General features: G+C 44.3%; 1 protein-coding gene across 1 annotated transcript in view; it reads right to left on the bottom strand.

The window, feature by feature from the left end:
- The window catches only part of LOC144100267 (cell-death-related nuclease 7-like), a 33,370-nt gene that overhangs the window by 7,385 nt on the left and 8,196 nt on the right, over positions 1–17,789 (bottom strand). The window contains exons 3-5 of the mRNA XM_077633267.1: positions 8,904–8,976; positions 3,166–3,333; positions 143–343 (exon numbers count right to left, since the gene is read on the bottom strand). Of these exons, the coding sequence (XP_077489393.1) occupies positions 143–343; positions 3,166–3,333; positions 8,904–8,976 (442 nt within the window). The remainder of the gene's footprint in view (positions 1–142; positions 344–3,165; positions 3,334–8,903; positions 8,977–17,789) is intronic.

The raw sequence follows: 17,789 nt of genomic DNA, 5'->3' as shown, positions 1-17,789 counted from the left end.
TACGAGTACCGGATTTTTTACTGATGTATAAGCTGTTTCTTTCCTCTTTCAGAGATGCAAAGAACACGATAAGACCAGTCTAAGGGGCGTGGAATTAAATACATAAAGCAAGTCATGCTGTGCACTTCACAATGCTCTTTACCTCTCGGATAATTTGGCGGCTTAGCAATAGCCATGACCAGCTTTTTCTTGTTTGTCAGCAGAAAGTCAACCTTGAGGTGCTCCTTCGGCACTCTTCGCATGTAATCCTTGTTGAGTATAGCCCAGAATTCCTTGTAAGACTTCGCCCATTCTGGTGCGTATTTCTGGTACACGTTAGCCGCCTGCACTTGAAGATGAGTGGCTGCGAACAAAGTTTCATAAAATCACACGTCACAACAAGTCGTACGACAAGCATAACGACAGTTGAGTTGTTTATTTTTTTCTGTTTTGGGGCCGTTACGTTTTGCGTAAAAAGTAAGGCTAGGATATGCCGTTCCATACCCTGCAAAACTATGCGTACTTACAATGCGCAATATGCGCAATAAAAATAAAAATTACATATACTGGTAACCATTATGTAATTATGTGATAAAAAGCAAAACTCGGTGCTTTCAACGTTGAGTGTAATGATGACACGAAGATGTGGCTGTTCAAGATAAGCGTCTAGGTCTATGCGGTTCCAGAGATCTCATAATATTTCTTCCAACAACTACACTACCGAAGTGCTTAGTGTTTTTGAGGAAAAGAAGATTAAAGAAATCCACATTTTCTCTTTAAGATATTCGGGTACTTCTGCATGGTCTTTACTAAATAAGAAAAAAGGTCCATCGCAGCTGCACTGAAAAAATGCTGCTTAATTATCAACTTTTTTCCGTTTCGGTACTAAAAGCGGTCAGTAGCGTGCAATATGCATGAAAACGCAGCAAGTTAAAATAAGATCATTATTGTTTGTGGAGAAATCTTGTGTGAAAGACAAAGAACAAAATACATTATTGAAAATCAGAGAGAATAGTTATCGTATAAAATCGCTGATGTGCTCTCTGTACGGGTAAGAGAATCGGCGAGTGAAAAACAAAAGGACAAAGGGGCAGAAGCTGATAACTCAAAAGAAATTTTAATACAAGTGTGTTCACTGAATTCGGCTGAGGGGCATCAACGACTATTGCAAAATATAGTAAATTGTGTCGTCCTGGCATAGCTGATGGCATGAAGAGTGAATAATGACAGCGCACGAGGAAGTTCTACAGTGTGTCTAATAGACCAACGTCTTCTAAGTAGGCATATAAAAATGGCGCTGCACGTCGCTGCTACGAAAACCACGCTTAGAACGTACTACACCGCAAACTGCTAGCGGCACTTCGGTGAACGGCTGCATGCGATGTTCTTATGCGCTGGCCCGTAGGTATAAGGTGGGCGTTCAAGCGCAGTATGCTGCTCTGTTTAGGAGGAGCAAACGCTGTGAGAGTGCGCTCTCTTCACTTGTCTCAAACGGACCACGTAAGCCCTTTGTAAACGCACCATACAGAGGAAGTCAACGTAAACAGTTACTGTCCCAGACATCTGTGCCCGCGAGGGCGATGTATACTTAACAGCGTTTATAGGAAGCCCATGTCTCCCCGCCGCCTTTTAAAGAATATTGGTATAATTATCAACCAATAAAAATTTCAGGTGTGGAGGAGTATTGAACTAAAACTTCAAAACCACCTGAACCATGGCGTTAAACGAGTTTTATCCGACTGTTTTCGCTCAACCTAAGTGGACGGGGACACACCGAGGATTTTTAGTTCCCCACTTAATTAGCATATACACTTAAAGGAATGGTAATGGTACGCTGACCGCGACAGAGAGAGTACGGTGAGTGACGAATATTGAGAGCACTGTGACACCGTGTGTGAGGCACACTGCGTAGGAATGGCTCTGGGCAGCCGCAAAAGGCAGTCACAGAGGTGCAGGCGCTTGCTAATATTTTTTTTTTAATTTCATGAAAAACACATCGCCTGATTGTGCTCGGTGAAGGACTTTTCCAGAAATATCACAGTGCATATCGCGAAGGCTGTCAGGTGAACCGCATCCAGAAGTCAAGCTAATGGCTCGGAGAAGTCCAGGATAAATCTGCATGCCAAAAGACTGAAGGTGTTCCTACTCTAGTAGCAGGATAGTTGCGGCACCACCGTTCAGTGAGCAGGTTATGTATGGTGTCCGCGATTATTTCAATTCCATCTTTAAAAAAACATACTGCTACGACCGGGGATTTATTCAGACCCCAACGGGCGACTGAAACCAGCTGGGGTGCGCTTGCCAGACACGAGACGCAACCAACCACCTCGTTCTCCTCCTCTTCTGCGTACTCAGCGATGCCGACTAAATAGACTAGGCATCGCCTCTTCATGGGCGTCACAGCACTACTTCTACGGTGACTGATGTGATTTCATTTCCAAGCCTTCCAGCCTTTCTCGCACCACATTAAAGAAACGAAACGTTGGGCGCCGGAAGTGCAGGTAACAATTTCGCATGTGTGGTGCACTGCTGTGTATGTTCGCTTTCTAGAGAGTCTACAAAAAGGAAATAACATTAGAGATTTGCAATACCTGACATCTGATGCACTGAATCCTATCTTTTAACAGTCCTAGCTTTTAACAAAACAAACCGACCAGATGGTCATTGGTCTGTCGAAAGTGACACTAAGGAGCAACAGTTTCCTCGTCGTAGACTTCTTGCATGTATGAATGCTGGCCGCAAAAGTTACGACTATCTTTTTTCGCGCACCTTTGGCCACATATTGACGGCGTTTTGCTCTAAACATAAAGGTGGAGATCCGCAGCCAGCGCGCACAGAGTTTACTTAGGCCGGCTACCGGCACCTGCTCTTCGATAGGCAGAGTGTCACATCCACCATAGCTGTTAGAAGAAATTTTATCGCTCTTAGGCTGTTGAAGAACTCTACTAATACTGATCCATGACAATATAAGAGAACGCAAGGCCACCCGCCCGAAGCTTGGAAAAAATTATGTTGGCGTACGTTATGCGAAGATCTTCACGGCGTGGCCACGAAATTTATTTTAGGGAATAATTCTGTACAACGAGAGAGGAGCGTCTAACAAATTTGTTGATCATGTTTAATTTTAAACTCATCTAAGAGTTTATAAATGTGTGAAAAGCCGTGTTCACTTCAGAGGCAACTTACCAATAACATTCACAGAATTCAGAGGCACGGAAATACAAAAGAAAAGCTGTCCATTCTCGAGTCCATTGTTAGGATACTTGTAACCTTTCTTGACGGGGCCCACGAATCTGGGCACGCTGTGCTGCAACCACGCAGTGCCTTTTTTGTTGTACCCAGCCATCAGGATGCCTGCGGTACCGATGAAAAGAACAGTTTTCACCACGGACAATATAGAAGGCGGAAGTGAGAGAATAGAATAACGTCCGCACTGGAGACCTTGATGTATGCAGTCGGAGGCGAAATGAATATCATCGATGTTGCCATCAGTTGCGGCGCATTTTCCCCGCATAGCTAGTGTGGAGTTCGTTCACAAACAAATATTGTGTAATGGAGGCCGATAAGGGTCGTATGTTTGTCATTACTCGATCTCGGTGCACATATCAGTATTTCACACTTCAAACAGGATTGTATCATGGGCGTTTTTTCAGTAGCTATTCTTTTTCTTCAGGACAAACAATGACTATCCCATAAGAACTGAGATTAACAGTGCATTTCGGCTTAGTAGATTAGCATTTAGAAACTTAACATTATTTGATGCTGGTCTTCCAGCAGACGATTTTTAAAATTGTTTAATAAGAGTCACATAGCTTATGAAAGCAAACATACGGACGCCAAGGCTTCCCGCAGCCTCGGCTTCAGTAATTACAAAAGGAATGTATGGAGTATAAAATTCGTTTTTGCTTCTAAGGGGAGTGTGAGATTTGTATTTGAGGACGCACTACTCAACAACTTCATGTAGGTATTCACGATGCATAACCTGTTCCCCTGGGCAACTCGACGGTCATGCGTTTACTACATATGTACACTAAGAAAGTTTATTTATAAATTTATGCAAATAACACTGCGTGTGCCCGCAGAACCGCTTGTGCTTGTGTGCCGGACACGAGAGTCCAAACAATGCACGTTCAATAAAAACAAACAACCTTTTGTGGACGGCAATCCCAATACAATAAAAAGAATAAAGCAATACAATACAGCTTACTCATATTTGATCAACCAATAAACGGATAACAAATTATATAAGAAGGAAAGGAAAATTTCGAATCTGTGAACGGAATACAGAGTGGCGCGAACGCGATGCAAAATGCGAAAGAGCTAAGTAAATTCAGTGATCACAATGCAGAAGCCAAGCTTTTAGGGCAGATGTTGCAGCCCTGGCCAAATCACAACCAAACGCATTTACCTCTGCTTGTTTAAAATTGTAAGGATAATAAAACTGTCTCGGCATTCCTACACATTGGAATTAAACTCGGAACCTTATTACAAAGCATGTACCTAAGTGAATTTGGTTTCTTTTGTGTGTATATGAACTGCTTTGAAAAATAGTTTCTGATAAAGCCCTCCTGAAAGTACAAGTCATACACCTCATACCGCACCTACTTACGGATTCTCTCAAAGATATATATATATATATATATATATATATATATATATATATATATATATATATATATATATATATATATATATATATATATATATATATATATATATATATATATATATATATATATAGTCTGACGCAAAATTACAGACGTCTTGTGTTTTATCTGTTAGAGCTAACTTTTGTGAGGATGCTAACTTTCTCATTACATTACCTTGTATACAACGGGCACCGATCTCTCCTTTGAAGCGAGGCAATGAAGTAGCACAATGCAATTCGAAATATGAAGCATGCGCACCCTTATATACCGTGAAAATTCTGGTAGCTGCCGGAACACGTTTTATGGCAACGACCGTAATTACACAGGATATCCAAACAAGCGGGAGTGTAAACAAATAGATATGGTTTTGAGAAAACCGAAGCTGCAGTTAGTCTGTTAATTTCGGCGAACGCTCAATCTGCAGAGTAAAGACAAAGGTGCAGGAAGATGTGCACGAAGGAAGCGAGAAAGGTGCTTAGTACAACAGGGCTTCGGGTTATTTTTTGCCACCTGGGGTATTCTAACATACACTAACGTTCCAAAGCACATGGCTTAATGCTTTATTTTTTGCTTTGTTCGAAACATGGCCGTTGTGGCCTTTCTCGGTTCTGTCTAAGGAGTTAGCAGCTAAACACGTTACAACTGAGCAGCAGCATAGAGAAAGATATAAAGGACCAAACTCATTAGACAGTTTTAGCAAACCAGTTACATAGTCCACTTTGCTTATGCTGCCCCGATCAGAACACGAAAAGTAGAGATGTACTAAGTGTTTTAGCGATCTTTTTCTCTGGTTCGGCTTAATTGGTGCATTTAAACATCTCCCGCCTTCTGGCGGTGATGGATGAAACCACGAGAAACCGGAGCCAGAATTTAGGTCGTCTCTTCTATTTCTGTTTGTGTTTGTCATTCTTATTCGTGTGCTTTATTGATATTGTCTGAACATGTTTATATAAATCACGCTGGATAGCGTAGCAGAAGGGGGCAGAGCAGCAAAATATTGAGAAGGCACAGAGCTTAACTTAGCATTTATTGGTTTTTTGCCTTACACGCGGAGAATAACAGGGAGGAGGAAGAGAAGAACTTTAATGGCATAGAGTCTGGTGTGTGAGGTCCACAACAACAACAACAAGTCTGCCTGGTTGTCGGCCTGGCATGCTACTCCAGGAGAATGAGAGAGATGCAATCTAATGGGGAAGGAGAATAAAAGGACACAGCACAGGATGTTACCCGTGCGTAGTGCCCACTAATTCTTAAGTGCAAAGTATGCACACAGAGCGCCTGTAGTCTGAAGATGAATCCCGTCAAGTATTCTAAAAGACCCTTAAAAAAAGAAAAAAACGTGGCATGCATTAGAAGTTCTCTGATCAATCTAAAGCATTGTCGTGCAGTGCTTTTAGCGCGAGTGGCCGCTTCAGTGCTTTAACTCAGTGTTAAAGCCATCTCTAACGCTGTCATCTCTTGAGATGGCAGCGTTTCCATTGATTCTACATAAGCAAAATCTAGTGCACAAGAGTAAAAACAGCGACTAATTAAATGCAAATTTATTTTCTTCCTGCCGAAAGTTTCAGGGCAGTAGCTATACGCGTTTATTCCTAACGTGCAGCGTAAGATCCTGCTTGACTGCGAGACGACGTTTACTTGATCCCGTGTCCACATGTGTGGTATGACTCGTGAATATATTGAAAGCAACTATCTCACGCAGCAAACAGGGACCCTTGTCAACCCTAAAGCGCTTTCGACGCCAGTACTCGAGGAAGTGAGCCATCGAGGCCAAGAAGCCGGCGGGCGAGCTGAACATTCAGGACGCTATGCTCACGCGCTAGATAGCTGAGCGTAAAGCGCGTGCGCTTTGTATCCGCTCAGTTGGTGTATGGAGGAGACGCTAAAACAGGTCTGCTAACAATGCTTATTCATTGAAGCTCAAAGGGGCTCTCAAACGCCAAATATATTTCCACTGTGTAAGCCTTATAAGCATTTCGACAGCATACGATCACAGGAGACATTTAGCATTTAATGTCCTTCATTCTTCATCCAAATCATTCGCATCGTTTTGCGACATTCTTGTTTTTTGCAACTTTTCTTTTAGTTAAAAGAAGACCACGAAGCTCGGGGATTAAAAAACAATAAGGAAGATTTCTGCCTTTCTTCTTTCGTCATGTTACTTTCCTTCCTTTCACCTTCCTTATCTTGCCTGCCATCATACGTTATATTTATCCGTGTCTCATAAGTAGAAATTAGTTGTTGAACCTGAATTTACCAGTTACTTGAGTGAACGTTTTGTGTAGTTTTTTCAATGAAGCCACAGCGGAATACCTGAGTCATTAGGGTAAATTTTGTTAAATACCTACAAAGGTTGTCAATTTCAGTTTTGTACTGTCCAAGGAATATCTGCAAATGGTTTACTCAGGGAGTGTTAGTAGCTGGGAAAGTGGCGAAACGTTAACGGTGACGCATTCCAAAAGCTTCACACTGGAGCTGCATGGTAGGCCGTTATAGCGCATTGCAGTAGGATTGTTGATGTTTATTCGCACCCATTTAAGAAATAAATAAATTAAAATTCTCTTTCTTAAGGAAGTTCTTTCAATTGGCCGGATTAGTGACGTTGTTCTGAGAAAAGCTTGCAAAGTTGACTGAACTGCAGTGCTACGAGCGCTGAGCTTAAGTTCTGCATAAGTCACCACCACATTAGTTATCGAGGATCAACAGGCCTGGAACTGGACTCTATAATAGGCTTCCAAATGAACAAGTCGAGCAGGATGTTGTATGTTTGGGTCTCCGTAGGCGCAGCTATGATAAGATTGTCAGGTTGTCACTTTAACCAGTTATGTTCGCTTTTGAAAGCGTTGCCAAACGCAACGATCAGGTAGTTGATCCGTGAATGTTAACCCAGACAAACATTTTCTTATCACGGTGCATAGGAAAAAAAGTGTACATATTTTACTTTGGAAAAAAAATGCAGGTGTATTGAGATCTTTTTCTATGCACAATTAGTGCTTCATATTCAAAAGGAATTAGAAAAGAAATCAGCCTTAAAGTGTATGTCTGTGCTGAAATACTTGGAGAATATGCATCGGGAAAATTACAACCCAAAAACGAAGTCTGTTTGGCGTGCTTGAGCGAAAAGCAGGCCCATCTGCAATCCGCTCTTCTTTGGCAGCAATTCGAACATCGCAGACTACCTTATAGTGTTCAAATATTGTTGATACCAACATTACATACATCGCGAGTCGTCAAGCTTACATCAACGGCAAGGCTAAAAATAGTACTGGGAGAAAAATATTGGGGTATATGAATGAATGCAGTGTTGCCAGAATATCCGATCACATACTTCCAGCCCAAAACATTTTCGCCAACAATGCAGTTTTCACGAAGTCACCAAATCGCTTTTTGAATTGCTGCTGGACAAATGAAAGCGAGGCATCATTCAAAACAATTTTGGTATAAAGTGAGTTATATAATATTGTGAGTGACCGTTAATTTCCAAAGGTACCTTTGGTCTATCACTGGCGCAGTAATGGCGCGATCCATGTAACTCAACTACTAGAATTTATTTAACATCCACTGACAACACTCAGTCCACTGGCGTTTTGCGGCGACAGCCGTTAACGGGATGCAAACCTAATCAAAGCACGCCAGAGAAGAAGAGTGCAGAAGACGAAAAGAGCCAAGGCCATAGACCAAAAGGGTACATGGCAACAACAATAATAATTACGGGCAAAGCTAGGCTAGGGTTTAGTTCACTTTTTCGGCACATGTCGTTGTAACCCTCAATTTTCTCACTTTTTCTTTTGTTCTTTTATCTTGCTCTGTTCTGATTTTTTTTTCAGTTCTTGTTCTATTTCTTGCTACGGCTCCTGCCTTTCTTTTTTTTTTGCGTATGCTCTTTCTTTTGTCCTATCTTACCACCTGCTTTTCCTTGCTCGTCCACTTTCTCTTGGTTCAATTTCTGATTTCACAGTGCAAGGATTGTTCAAATCGTTGCAGGAACAGGCGGAAATCGTAGCGGTAGCCTCAATTTGCCTAAAGCAACGAAATTAAAGCTTGTCATTTGTTTTTAAGAGCTTGGTGTTCTTATGCTTTTGCTAATAGCTAGTATTGAGCCTGAATTACATTTCTCGTGGTAAAGTTTGAATACTATAGCATCTTGTCTTATTCCTGATAAAAAATCAAGTACAAAGCATTTTGACAGTTCCACAGTGCAAAAATAGCGGAAAAATTTCACACACACTAGGAGATATAGACAATACACAATGCCCCAGACGGCTCCATTCATACCTTTAGTATGTCCTCCTCTTGTGCCATTAAATTCATGCGGGAGTTGGTCATTGTACGCAACGTATGCAACATCCTGAAATTGTAGAACATGAAGCTGGTATATTTCACGCGTTTACCGTATTATTCAAGTGATATGCGAATAAATAAAAAGGCAACGTACAAAAAGCATCTTCACGCTGTCCTAAAACAGACGCCATTAAAAAATACTGGTTGTTTCGGATGATAAGAGGCACTATTGAACGGAAGTGCATTTTCTGAAAAAGTCTCAGGCAGTTTTCGCTTTCAGTAATTGAAAAGAGGCTTAATATCTTAGCTGTAGACTAAGAGTTCATGGTTTAAACAATCTATGTCTGCTTGCTGCTCCAGAAACATTCATCCTCCTTTACCAGCGGATTTTTTCATAGGGAACTGAGTGTCATGTCAACATGTACACTACGCGAAGGAGGTTTTCACTGGGTGCCACATGACGGCGGTACGGCACGCCAAGCAAGAAGTGAATTTACCAGAAACGTACTTTTGTACTTGGTTAATTGCGACATCTGTAATTTGTCTGCTCATAATTACTCATGTACGCCTGAGTACATATCTAGAAGACAAGTTTCAAAGAAAAGGCTAGATTCGCTACATGCGCCTTTATTCACCTAAAGACGTCAAACCGTTGTGGCGCAGTGGAATCGTCACCGTTGCACACGCCGCAGGCACGGGATCGATTCTCGCTTAGACCCAAGCTTTTTTTCCTTCATTAACATTTCTTTCCTTTTTGGATTCTAGATTGGATCATGGATTATGGTTTGGCTTGTTGAATTATGAATTGTCGCATTAGATGGCTATAGACTGAAATGGGGATTGGCTATGGTGAACGTTTTTAGGTAAGGACAGTTGGGAAACTCCCGCGGGATGCGGTCCCACTTCCATTGCCGCTTTCATATCAAAAGATACGCGAGCGCCATCTCTAGAGTTTTGATAGTACCTAGTTAGTTTTCTTGGTTTTCTCTTCGCCGCCACTATGCCCATTGGCTGCGCTTGGTCATTTGGACAGTTTCCTGCAAAACTGGTCTACGCTGGCTCGCGAATCGCATCGTCTGCTCTGGGCACGGCTGCTTCAAGCCGCCATCGTCGAAGTATTGCAAAGTTTGTGAGCGTTCTACGCATACGGTGCCAGACGCCAGTATGCTCGGGGTTGAGCTTTTGGCTGTAGACCTCGGCTGAAACCTAAAGCCCTTCTTTCCGCGGTTCAACACGGCAAAATCAGGGAAACATGACGTGCCGCTTACCCCCTTGTAGTTTGGGTTCCTCGCGTATGTAATACGCGGTTGTGCAAAGTAGACTATAAACTTTCCTCTATTGATTAGAACACTACAAGTTGAGTGTCTGTGAATAAAACCGGGCAAAACCTTAAAAAGAAGGGCCGTCATCATCTGGAAGACGCTGAAGTAATGAGCCTTAGTTGTTTGGTTTACTAGATGAAGAAAGCGAAGAAAAACGCGCCACTGGTCTCCAGAACCGAAAAGAGAATACCCTTTGAAACAGGGTGGATTGCCACCAAGCTCGGCTACGCGTGCACGCACGCCGCCTAGCTCCATGTATCGGCGAGATTATGATGCACGTCTACCGATTGTTGAGTTCCATACCGTCAAGATACCGCCCCAAACGAAATTTGCTTCGTTTGGGGGTCAAGGTGGGCCTAGAATTCGGCTTGCCGTGCGATATGGTAACGCTTCAATTAGTAATTGCATGTATAGAGTGTTTACGTTTAATTTAATTGTTGTTTTATTTTTATACCACAACCCATAGGTTTCATTTTCCTACCAAATTCGGTATACAACTTTCTCGGGACGGGTGCCCGTTATTGTCAGAGTATATATAGCAGAACGAGTGTGAGGGTATTATAATATGGGATCCGTAGAATATCTGATACGGGTCCCATTTGAGCCCAACATATTCGACTTATTTTCGGAAATGTGGTGGAATGCTTGCAGGTTGTCTCACATCCGCCACCGGTTGGCCCGGTATTGCACTGCATCTGGGATCGGCCTGGGTGATTATACCCCGCGTCTTTTCTATCCTGTCTTCCTACCCCATCTTTGAACTATCCTACTATCAGCACATGGTAGCGATTGTGGCTCGGCTTGAGCCAGTGGACAACAAAGTGTATGCATGTATAGCGGCCCGTAACGGGACAGTTTTCCTACCCGCATTAGGATATTTCTTGATGAGGAAAGGTAAGGAATTAGAGAGCACAAGCAATTTTAATGCCTACCATCTTGGATTCGAGAAACGGAAACTATGCCGCCATTTCGTCCCCTGACGTCATACTGACATAGTTGCACCGCTATGCACCATATTAGACTGTGACATCATCATTGGCACGCGGCAGTTGGTTGCTTCTACAATGCTATTGTAGATGGCGCTACAAGTCTCAATGCGAGATGCGCTGTTTTCTAGTTGCAGCCACCGGTGGCCCTTTGATCTCAGGGTGGAAAGTCAGAAGAATAGTGGAGAGAGAGAAAGACAAACGGAAAGGAAGGGAGGTTAACTAGGCAGCGCCCGGTATGCTACCCTACACGTGGAAACGGGAACGTAGGGAGAGAACAAAGGGAGATGATCACTTTTCCACATGTCCGTTGGCCATTACTTGCAGGGTACACAGGGCACACACTGATAGTTCACAACCTTGCACTCAGTCCTGATTCCTTCAAGGACTTGAAAAATGCCGTTAAACCTTTCCTCTGCGATCAAGGCTTCCTCCAAGGACCCAGAATCTTGGCGTCAGTAAGGGGCCGAGGACCTAAACGGTGGAGTGCTGAAGCCAGGAGTGCATGCTGACCGAAGGCCGTTGCAAAGAAGTGTTCTATGGTTTCGTCGCACCCACAGATCTCACACGCAGGAGAGACTGCCATTAAGACTAAGTAGGAGTAGACACTTGTGAACGCCACTCCCAGCCACAAGCGACACAACAGTGCAGCATCGCAGCGGGAGAGGCCGGACGGGGGACCGAGTTGAAGTAAGGGGTCTAAGCGGTGCAGACGGCATGTGGAGAAGACAGTGAGAAGACCATGATGCTAAAATCTTTTTCCGGCCAAGCATTCGCAGATGTCTTGATGCGTCGGCTCTTGTCAACGGTATCTAGACAATGTTGGCACTGACGTGAGCCGCTCGAGCTGCAGCGTCAGCTGCGTCGTTTCCTACAATTTTACATACAAGGCACTCTCTGCCTACTTGAGAGCGACTGGATTGGGTGACAAATTGTTACAGCATTGTGCGTGTTTGTGTGTTATGCCTTTTTCCCCTTCTCTCTTCCTCCTTTTAGTCCCCTAATTCCTCTTCCCCAGTGCAGGGTAGCCAACCGGAACCCCTTTCTGGTTAACATCCCTGCCTTTGCCTCCTCCTCTTTATCTATCTATCTTTCTACAGTGTCCCGGCATCCATTGGAAGATGATGACATGACCCTCTTCCTGCGCCTGGTGTTGAAGATGTCTTAATTTAGTTACGAGTTGGTCTTGATCGTCATGGCGTAAAGCAGAATTAAGACACTGTAGGGCTGCTTTTGAGTCGCAGAACACAGCGCATTTGGGGGGTGTTTGTGCACCGATGTACTGCACAGCCGCACGAAGAGCGGCCAATTCTGACCCGGTGGAGGATGTCCGATGCGATGTTTGCTGAATAATACTGGTCTGTCTCGCAGGAATGGCCACGGCGTTGGTTCAACATGTACCTGAGACCGAACCATCTGTATACACATGAGTGCGGTCACTATATGCGGCGTCGAGTAGGTACAGTGTCAACTGTTTAATGGCTGGTGTCGATAAGTTCACTTTTTTCGTTATGCCCGGAATTGCAAGCCGCACGCATGGCTCCCGCAGACACCACAGCGCAGAGGAAGGCCGTGCTGCTGAGGTTGACTGTGATGGAATGGACGACTGGTGAGCTGCTATAACCTTTGAAAACGCTGCATGGGGTCTTTGATCCGCCACTGATACAAGGTGGTGCTGGGGAATTCTTCCCAGACGCCGTATGTGGATCCGCAGTGTGTCAAGGGTTATATATGTCGAGAGTGGGTAATCCTGGGCGATTGCAATGGTAGCAACTGTTGATGCGCTGCGAGGGAGACCCAGGCATGTGCGAAGTGCCGGAACTTCTATAGTTTGGAGGGCACGCAAATTTGTCTTGCATTTGCTTGAAAGCACTGGTGCAGTGTACCGAAAAAATCCCCAAAAGAGTGTTCTGTACGGTTGCAGCATTGATAGAATCGACAAGTCTCATGATTTTCCGCCAAGAAATGTGAGCAGGCGTGTGATATAGATTAGCTTTTTCTTTACAAAGCTGCAATGCGGGCTCCATGGTAAATTCCTATAAAACGATGAGATGCACGATAGGCATGGCCATCAATAGATAGCGGATAACGAGTCATACTTTTGGGCGTAAATGCCACTATAGCGCACTTCTCGGGTGACACGCTCATACCTTGCTCTCACAGATGGGAGGAAGTTATGGTTGCGGCACTCTGAAGTCTTGCTCACACCTGGAGACGTGTCACAGAGGAGGCTCAGATTTAGATGTCGTACGCATACAGAGAGATATGGACGGTATTAGGTAGGTACTCCGGGAGTCTTATAAGTGGTAGATTGAACAAAGTAGGACTAAGCACTCCGTCCTGAGGCACGCCCTTTTATGTGTAATGCACGGGTGTGGAGCCATCTTCACACATAATAAAAAATGTCATTTTGGTCAGATAGCTTTAGATCCACTTATACATCCGTCAACCGATTCCAACAGCCTCTAGCGCATTAAGGATGGCCTCGTGTGTCACGTTATCTTATGCACCTTTGGTATCAAGAAAAAGTGCTGCGCACATGCGCCTCTAGTGTTTCTGTTGCCGTACTGTGGACACAAGATAAATTACGTTTTCTATAGAGGAGCCACCCCGTCGGAAACCGCCATGGCATTATGATACATGTTATTGGGCTCAAGGTGCCACTCAAGACGCGCCAGAAGCATTCTCTCTATGACTTTTCCCACACAACTGGCCAAAGCTATTGGCCTGTATGATGACAGGTCGAGCGGGGATTTCTCTGGTTTTAGTAATTGTATCATGTGACTGGATTTGTACTGGGAACGAACAACTCCGTCTTGCCACGAGTGTTTGCGAAGGCTAAGTAGCTCTCTACGCGTGTCGTGACCAACGTGGCACAGCGCAGCATATCTAATGCCGTCTGGACCTGGTGCAGACGAACGCTTACTTTCAGCAAGGGCAGCATCAAGCTCTTCACGAGTAAAGACAGCATCCATCGCTGAATCCCGTGATGCAGGAGGAGCACGCTGGGAACCTCAAGTAGTCACTGCACCCGCGATTGTCCTGCAGAAGTCAGTTGCAACTTCAATCTGGTGACGGTTTTCATGTAGAGCAAACGCATAGAAAGGCTATATTTTCTGTGGAAGCGTTGAAGGGAAATGGGCTTTCGAGGATCCAGAGAATGGGAGAAGGACTTCCAGCGCTGTTCCGCCAGCGTGTTCATTCGCCGCTTCATTTTCCTCTGCAAACGACCCGCCTCTCTGAGGTCCCTTACGCATTTGGTCCACCTGTAACATCTTTCTGCAAACCGACGAATAGCACGTAGGTGGTCTAATTTGATATCAAATTCAGTGCGCATTCTAGTGAACGTGAGGAGGCCTCTAGCAGCCTTCATTGCTGTTGCTATAATGTCCTCAAAACTGGAAGTGAGGGCTTCTTTACACGCCTCTTCCATTCGAGTTTTAAATGCCGTCCAATCGATGTGCGCATGTTTAGCTGGGCCGGACGCCCCAAGACCTGGAATCTTCAGGTAGGTGGGCATGTGGTCGCTACCGTGGGCCTCCAAATCACAAAACCACTGGACACGCCGGCGCAGAGAGCACGAAACGCTCGTCAGGTCTAGGCAATTGCTGTATGAACTGCCTCGCAGGTATGTCGGGCTGCCGTCATTCATTACATAAAGTTCATTTTCTGAAGCAAATAAGGCCAGATTCCTCCCTCTGGCATTGACTATAAGACTTCCCAACAGTTGGTGGTGGGTGTTGAAATCTCCGCTAATAATTCAAGGAGCCCTGGTTGCCTCCATAATTGTTTTCAGCCTCTCGCAGTCCAATTTAGAGAAGGGGGAGACATACGCCGCATTGAGTGCGAACTCTATGGATCCTTTTTTGACTATGAAACACACGTACTAATTGTCATTGTGGGGTTGAACTGGGCAACAAACGTGCGTTATGTCGTTGCGGATGTAGACCAGTACTTTGCTGTGCTCCTCGCATGTCGGAGCAAAGAAGGGCTCGTACCCGGAAAGCCTGATTGCTTGGGATAAGTTAGGTTCACAGAGGACTAATATCGGGAAGTGGTTGTTGAGAACATATTACCGTAAACTTGCGATTCCTGACTTTAGGCCTCTAGCGTTCCACTGGAAGATCGCAGCGCCCCTGACTTCCTCACGAAACGTGGGAAGCTGGCCAGCCATTCTGTTTTAGAGATCTTGTAGTGCTGGAACCAGAGAGTCCCGCACCAGTAAGACGCTTCGGGCGGTTGACGATTGCAGGGCCTGTATCAGAGGGCGAATGGCGTTTACTACCCTGCTGAGGATCACGAGGGCTTGGCGATCTTGCTCTGAGAGCCCTTCTCTAACGAGAGGTGAGCTCGGCGATGCGAGCTTGCGCTGAGGAGGCTCAGCAGGACGTAACGGCGGAAGCGCTGGCCAAGCATCCGCACACGAAGAGGTATGATTATCCTTGGCGATAGTTCGCTGACTGGACACACTTGGACGTGGCGGCACAGGAAGAGGTTGAGAAGGAGGTGCCGTGGGTGCGTCGGTGTGGTCTTTTTTCAATAGACTTTGAGTTCTTCTTTCGGCGAGAACACCTTTTTCGAACAGTCGCGACAGCTTCACTGTGCGTAGGATTGTCCCGAGCCATTTGCTTTAGAAAGGCATACTTGTTTTTTTTTTATGCGCGGACAGTTCATAAAAGAGGCGTCACGAGGCCCGATGGAATTGCAACACTTAAGCACTTGTGCATAACAAAACTCAAAGACAACAGTAAAATTTCACAAGTCATAGTTAGGTGGCATTAACCACCGCCCGATTAAAAGTGTTCAGTCTTATCCATCCATCCATCCATCGATCCATCTATCCATCCATCCATCCGTCCATCGGTAGGAGGCCTCACGAAATCTTCAAATGTGATGAGTAGTGGCTGCTACAGATGGCGCTGTGATCAGGGGTGGTAGCAGACCCCACGAAATCTCGAAACGTGATGAAGAAGAGGTAAAGCCCTTAAAAGAGACTAAATGCTTTTCCTTTCTTTTTTCTTTTAGCACACGCAATTTAATTTCTTCAGCCACTTCCTGTTTTAATGCTTTGAAATGGAAATATAATCGTCGTGGAGGTTGAGGCATTTTCTATAAGCATAGTGATCGATACTGGGAGCACGGTGGCTTTACTATTTGTATGTGTATCTAATACGCATTTGATATGCTGTTTGCCAACGAGTCTTGAACATGGCCGGCTAAGTTTATCATTATAAATGGTGCTGAGCTGTCTTGTTTCATTAATACAAAAGAGATGAAGGCGCAACTTAAGTTTGCATTCATTATAAATACGTTTCTGTACGCACGCGAGTCACCGTCTGCTGATGCTCAAGCTGGAAGTAGCAGATGACGCGCCCATCCCGAAGCGACCGCAGCGCCACCGCCTACGCGGCAACCGTTTGGGTCCGCTCTGCTCCCTGGCGCGTCGCCGCTGCTTTGCAACTGCCCTTCTCTATAACCGTTGGCTGTGGATTGGTGAATGCGTGACACACTCTGTCCATGCCACTCATGAGGCAAGAAATAATTTCGAATTAAATAAAGCACTCATTCTGTGATAACCTTTTGTCTTTGGCATGCTCTCGGCAGCCTGAATGAGTACAATTAACTGAAATACGGTCCGGAAGGGAGCTGAACCGAAACTAAGTTTTCCGCCTGCGCCGAAAACATTATGTCCCAACTGTCGCTAAGGGGACACATAGAAATTTAGAGGCTGTCGCACAAGTTTGAAGTGCTTCGGCGCCACCAAAGAAAAATTACCATAATGTTTGGAAACGAACAGTTGCCTGCAAAACAAGCAAAAACGCATGTTTTGGTGATTTATGCGATGTTAGCAAAAAGGCGATGGTTTATTCGTGCATTTTATTTTAGTTAGTTAAAAATTCCAGCAAAAAAATGAAAACAAATATTAATTACAGCAATGATTTAATTTAGTATACAATAATAAATTCAGACGGTAACTAACGTTTCGGTTGTTGTTAAACTGTAGAAACATCTGTGTCTCAAAATACTAATGATAGAGTTTTTTCGCAAAAGGGCATGAGCAGAGAAACAGCGCCAAAGGCAAGGTTTTTTTATATCGAAGTCAGTAATATATGCCGAATATTAAGTCTATTGAGGTTTCGATAAGCACAATAGTGGCGTAAAGGAAGGAATGCTCATTGACAGTGGTAAGTGCGATTCAAGAAATAAAAGAAAAAGTCCTGAAGCATTAAAAAAACTCAAGCTACCATGTGTGGTCAGAAACTTTTGTTGCGATATTTTGAGCATTCGTTTCAGGATCCACATTACGTGGAATGCAGCAATATATAATTCTTAGAAGAACTTCTTGTTGGGCTAGTTGGTGCATTGCTTTGATGCGCAACGTGGTTCTTCAATATATAATGCCTCCTGAACCAACAAATCCGAAGCTCAGTTTTTACATTCGGTACGTTCGCCAATGTTTCGCAGCATAGGTGCGTAATATAATGCGCTTCATCATTTCCTCATGCCGCTTTCACCAAACAAACACTTTTGGAAGGTTGGTTACATTGTATATGTTACCGTAGCTTTTTGTG

The sequence above is a fragment of the Amblyomma americanum genome, chromosome 8, assembly GCF_052857255.1.
Source record: "Amblyomma americanum isolate KBUSLIRL-KWMA chromosome 8, ASM5285725v1, whole genome shotgun sequence".
NCBI lineage: Eukaryota > Metazoa > Arthropoda > Arachnida > Ixodida > Ixodidae > Amblyomma > Amblyomma americanum.
This window is presented reverse-complemented; position numbering and strand designations above follow the sequence as displayed.